General features: G+C 56.4%; 1 protein-coding gene across 1 annotated transcript in view; it reads left to right on the top strand.

Annotated features, from left to right (window-relative positions):
* The window catches only part of ASS1 (argininosuccinate synthase 1), a 46710-nt gene extending 42184 nt beyond the window's left edge, over nucleotides 1-4526 (top strand). The window contains exons 13-14 of the mRNA XM_047100274.1: nucleotides 2841-2906; nucleotides 4330-4526. Coding sequence (XP_046956230.1) covers nucleotides 2841-2906; nucleotides 4330-4375 — 112 coding nt within the window. The 3' untranslated portion in view covers nucleotides 4376-4526. The remainder of the gene's footprint in view (nucleotides 1-2840; nucleotides 2907-4329) is intronic.
* The last annotated feature ends 1474 nt before the right edge of the window (nucleotides 4527-6000 follow it).

A 6000-nucleotide genomic window follows, 5' to 3' on the forward strand; every position in this document is an offset into this window, starting at 1 on the left:
TGGGTTGAAGACAGTGGAGAGTGGTGGACAGCTAGATGTTTTTCCGAAGCCAGGAGGAAACTGGCTGGGGGCTAGGATCAGACTGAGAGGGCAAGGGAGCCAAGGAGGGATCTTGAGGCCAAGCCGAGGGTGCTGACAAGGCCCCGGGGGACAGGCTGCAGAGCCCAGGTGGGCCGGGTCAAAGGCAGCCTTTGCCTTTGAGCTGCACCTCCACTTGTGTAGGAGAGCATGGCCTTCGCCGATGACCAAGGCATCCCTTTTGGAGGTCATCTGGCCAAACCAGAGGTGGGGACAGACAGCCCCCCCACTCCCTCGACTCAAGTCCCAGGCCTAGGTCGCCCCCGGGGTGGGGGGGGGGGGAGGCCCGTTGGGAATTAGTGTGTGAGTTTTGTTTGGCAGCCAATATTATTTTTCTCTTTCCCTTCTCCTAGCCGTGTTGAGCGTCTCCCCCCTTCCATTTTTCTAAACACTCTATAAACCATAAATATAACCGAATCAGTTTAGATCAGTCGGGGTAAATGTCAAATTATCTTCTCTCTTTCTCTCTCTGGCTCTTTCTTCCCTCCCCCTCCGAATCAACAGCCTCTAATAATCTGCCCAACCCTTCATTAAGCCTTACAGCCTCACTCAGGGAGATTAAATGAAGAAAGTAAAAAGGGGAAGGGAAAAAAAGAGAGAAAAGCAGGCGCATTTATTCTCACTGTGTCTCCGACCATTTCCCCTTTCTTTTTGATTTCTACATCGCTGACTTGAAAGCCCTTGAATGACAGCGTCACAGGGACCAGCGAGGAAGCCGTGAGAGGTAGCAGGGCTGGAAATGCCGAGGCACAGTAGGTAGAAAGTAACGTAATTATAGAGCAGGTCAGAGCCACTCGAATGAACAAAAATAAAAGCACAGAGGTTTTCTGTAGACCGTCAGGGGAGGTAAAAAAAAAAAAAAAAAAAATCATTGTAAACTCTTTTTCCACCACCCCCCCCCCCACCCACCCCAAACCACGATTTTAAAAAGAGGTTTTTCAGCTCCTGAGAAACACCTCTCGGAAACTCTTCGGCAGCCTTGCGGGACAAGTTGGTCCCTGGACGTGGGCCTCCCTTTGCAGGGGCTGCTGGGGCCGGTGGACGGGCCGACGGGGAGAGGGGAGTGGGAAAGTTTGTTTTGACACGCGCAACGAGATGGTGTCGCAAAGGCAGGTGTGCGTGGAGGGGAGCTGGAAGCTCGGAGCCCTGGCTTCTCCCTGGGCCGAGCACAGGGGTCCTTCTGAAGGGGATCGGTGGCCACGTGTTCCACAATTTGTGGGGGGAGGGTGGGGGGAGGGGTAAGCTTCATTTATCATCCAGGGCAAAGTCCGTAAAAGGGATCCGTGGAAGGTGATGCTTTAGTTTGGTCCGGCTTTTTCTCCGCCCAGTCAGGGGTGGGGGGCAAGAGGCAGCCCCCCGAAGTCTGTCAGCTTCCCCCTTACAGGGGAACTTGCTGGTCGGCTCCCGGTGGCTTCAGCCACCTGAGACCTGGAGGGGCCAGCGGAGGTGAGGAGGAAGGGAGGGGTGGGAGTTCGTGGGCAGCTTCACAGCCCCCTGAAGGTCAGGGCAAGGGCATGGTGTGGGTCGGGCAACAGAGCCCACGTCCTGAACAAGTTTCAGGACAGCGGAGCCCAGAGACCCCATTGGTCCTTGGAAAAAGCCCACGTCCACAAAGAGCCAGCCAGAGGCACAGCCTTAGGGCGAAAACACCCGCAGATTCTCCTCTGCCCTCCTCCTCCCCGATCTCACCCCTGGGGAGAAGGGCTCCCGAGGGGACAGGCCGCCCCCCTTGTCATTGAGAACCTTGAGACTGCTTTGTCCCGAGGCTGGAGTTCTGGAGACGTGAAGACAAGGGGCTGATTCAGAGCAGGATGCGTGAGAAACAGAGGAGGGTCCTCTGCCCACGGCGGGGGGGGGGGGGGGGGGGGGGGGGCCTTGGAGGGCGGCCGTGTGGAGACAGATCTGAGACCGCAGCGCCCCTGAACTTGTCCTCAAAGAGCTTATCACAGTCACAGTTAAGGAAGGCAGGTGGGTGCTTGAGTGCTCCCGTCTCTGCGCCACCCACGCCCCGCGGGCCCTGTTCTCGTCTCCCTCTCGGTTTCCTCGTTTCCTCGGCACCTGCGGGTCCTGGGTGCCTAGAAGATCCCCAAATAAATGAATGAGTGAATGAATGATACAAGTAGCAGTGAATGCTTGCCATGAGGTGCAGTGACACCATTTCGGGCGGAGCCAAGTAATGACATTGAGAGCCCCCGTTTGGCAAGTAAAAGCCTGAAGTTCAAAGAACAGAAATATTTGCCCTAAGCTCCATGTTGGGGGGGGGGGGAGGGGCGGCAGAGCTGAGAGACAGGCCCCTCCCCACCCCACCCCCACCCTGCCCTGAAGGACTGTGGTTGGGAGGGGCTTTGGAAGCTAGGGAAGTGAAAACAGCCCCAGAGAGGTCGAATCTGGAAGATGAAGGTTGTAGATGGGGGGGGGGGGGGGAGGGAGACACTGGTAACAGCAGTGGTTAACCAGGCACTTCTGGTGGCCAGCTGGCGTGGGGCGGGCACCAGGTTCGTGGATGGGTTAGGCAGGGTCTTGCCGGGACCCTACCTGCCCCTTCGTGTAGCAGGGATGAGGCTCCCCGCTCTCCAGCCCCGGACACGGTGCCTGGCCCGTAGTCGGGCTCCTGAATTGGGACAGAAATGCAACGAGAAGCCAAAGTTTGGGCCAGCAGGGCAGACATACCCCGGGTATCCGGGAGCCTGAGCTGTGCCCAGCCCCAGAGATCCTCTGACATCGGGGGGCTGTGCTGACAGGCTTCTACTGTCTCCTTGCAGCATGAACGTGCAGGGCGATTATGAGCCCATCGATGCCACCGGCTTCATCAATATCAACTCCCTCAGGTGAGCGGCTCCGGGCCCTGATGGGTCCTCAACACCCACCCGCCCCAGGTGTGGGCAGCAGGCAGTGACAGGACCTCAGCTGCCCTTTCCTAGACAAGCCCCACCTTTCTGTCCCCCTGCCCATGGCGTCTGCAGTGCCTGCTTTGGACCCAGCCTGTTCCTATGCTCAAAGAGGCAGAAGGCACAGCCAAGAGCCACAGAGGGTCCTGGATACTTAGGTTCCATGTTTCCGGGTCCTGCCCTTTGCCTCTGACACTTACTCCCACCCTCTCCAGCTGCAAGAAGGACTCCGCTAGGAGCCCCTTGCCTGGGTGGGTTAGAAAGGGAAATGGCCAAGAGGTAGAAAGGAGCCTCAGAGAGTCGCCGGGCCGGAAGGCACCCGTCGCCACAGCCGAGCTGCGGGTCTAACTGGAAACCACCCTGGCCACGTGGATCCCCATGGCCTAGCGGGGGTAGCGAGTACCATCTGAAGCCACTCAGACCTGGGTTCAAATCCGAGCTCTGCAGTACGGTCTCAGAGCCCTTGCCGAACCACCGGGAACCATGTGGGGTCACTGACCATAGCCACCTCACCGGGGTGGCAGCCCAGACCCTGGCCTACAGGAAGAGCCCAGAAACTGGTACCACGTGCTCAGCCCAGGGGGGGGCGGGCTGTACAAGGGCAAACAGGGTCATTTATTCCCAACAGTCACCATACACTAAGCCACTCCCAAGGCACTCTCCTAACTTGTCTCCTTTAATTCTTACACAAAGCTGCGACGCCAGAAACAGGCCCAGAGCGGTTAAGTAACGTGCCCACAGTCACACAGCTAGGAAGCCATATTGCTGAGTCCAGAAGGTGTGTCTGTCCAGCTCTGGGTGCTTAGCCACCAACTTCCTTCTCTCGGGACTTGGCGTTGGGTAGAAGGCACGAGTCTCTCTTGTCTCCCTGACACATGCACTGGGCACAGAGCCACCGTTTTCCCCCAAAGCCAGGCTCTTGTCCCGGGTGCCGAGACCGAGGGAGACGCTGAATCCAGCCTGACCTTCCCGGGCGCTCTCCGCTCCGACAATCACCTCCGCCAACCCGCCTCCTTCGCCCCGTGTATTTTATGATTATAAACCCTTTTTCAATGGCTCCAAACACATCGGGTTTTCATAATGGCCTCTTCATCTCTCCCATTGCCAGTTAAATGCTTTGTCTTCAACAATGCCAAGCAATGTTTTCCCCCAAAGATAAATTAATTACATTATCCTGATTGGAGGGCAGGAGGGGCCGGGGGCAGGAGTGGGAACAGAGGGGGGGGGGAAGACAACTTCACACACACACACATCTTAACAAGCAGCTGCCCCCCGCCACCCGGGTTGGGCCCGAATTAATTGAACCGAGTGCGTGTTGTTATTGTTAATTTACATTTTTCTTTGTTTTGAATCTGGTTTACAGGCTGAAGGAATATCATCGCCTCCAGAGCAAGGTCACTGCCAAATAGACCGGTTGACAATGAGGAGCTGGGCCGCCTCCTTTGCCCATCTCCCAAGTACAGGCGCTAATTGTTGTGATAATTTGTAATTGTGACTTGTTCTCCCGGGCTGGCAGCCTGGTGGGGGTGCCAGCCCCCAGCTTTGTTCCCCGCTCCCCTGCAGCCTGCAGAAGTGGGCACGGAAGGGAAGGGGGGGGTGGCTGCAGTGGGGAGATGTAAAATGACAATTAAAAAGAGATACATTAGTCTTTTGTTTCTTTATTTCTGCAGAGAGAGGGTGTGTGTGAGACTGTGTAGTCAGCGGTGCCCTTCTTAGACCAACCTTTGTGATTTAAGCGCTACCAAAGCCACCTTTTGCCGGGGACCCTGTTTATCTGGAAGGATCGGACCGTCTCTCCTCCCGCAAAACCCCCCCAGAGAATCCAGATTTGGCCCCGTGGGTCAGCCTGGCATTTTGTCACCGACTGTGGCCCCGTGCCATGTCGCAGGGAACCAAGGAGAGTTTGGGTGACCTCCTGGGGAGCTGTCCCGCCCGCTGCCCACAGAGAACAGCCGGGAATGGCGGCCATGACTGCCCACAGGAGGCTCCCCCACCACAGCACGGTGGCCTTATGTGGCCCAAATTATGGAGGAGGAGGAACCCTGAGTTAAGAAGAAAAGCCTGAACAGAGAACAGAAAAGGACAGCCACAGAATTTAGTGTCAACCCTCGGGGGGAGGCCACCTGGCCTACAAGTTTCCCCCCATCCTTCCAACACAAAACAAGGCCCAAGGCGGCCATGTCTGTGCAGTGACTCCGCCCCCTCAGCCATATCTCATTGGGCCGGGCCTGGACACCTGACCCAAGCCGGGCCAATCAGAATCTTGCTCCCAGGGACCCAGCAGGCACAAATAGGCAGAAGAGAGGCCAGGTGCCCTTGGGCTGGTTGGGATGCCTCGTTCCCGGAAAAACGCGAAGGGAGAAGAAAGCAGGCGGCAGGGGGATGGGAGGAGTGGGCTTCAGGGTTAGAATCCCAGTTCCCATCCCGGTGCGCACCATGGTGGTGGTGGCGTTTCTTCATCCGGATTCTCTAAGACAGCCTGGGGTTCTCATAACCCAGTATCGTGTGGGGCCTAAGCTTGAGGAGGGAGTGCCTGATACTCCCAACCAGAAGCCGCTTTACTGGGAAGACTGGAGTGCGGGTTACTCTGGACCCTGCCCTGGTTCTGATCTCCCCTCTCCTGCCCTGGCCAATGAGGGTTTCTTTCAAAACAAGTTTTGTCTTTGAAACTTCTTTTTCTCTGCTTATCGGAGTTATCGGTGAATTCCTCAATACCACCGTTGCCAAACGCTTTGCTATACGCTTTATTCACATGGTCTCCCCGGACCTTCAAAACACCGTGTGGTTGACACTGTCCCCTCCATTTTACAGAGGAGGCAACGGATGCAGAGAAATTGATTTGCCAAAGGTCCCTCAGCTGCAAGCGACAGCCAAGGACCAAACGCTGGCCTGGCTGCCCCGCAAAGGCTCCCGTGTTATGTCGTGATAGGCTGCGTCTTACTAAAATTAACAGAAATCTTATGGAAAGAATGAACACTCATCGGCTTGCCACCCAGTTACAAACACCGCTTATACTTAGTTTATTTCCTTACAG

Source organism: Lynx rufus, unplaced genomic scaffold (assembly GCF_022079265.1).
Source record: "Lynx rufus isolate CCGP_SWC_20201006 ecotype Redwood Valley unplaced genomic scaffold, mLynRuf1.p SCAF_10, whole genome shotgun sequence".
Taxonomy (NCBI): domain Eukaryota; kingdom Metazoa; phylum Chordata; class Mammalia; order Carnivora; family Felidae; genus Lynx; species Lynx rufus.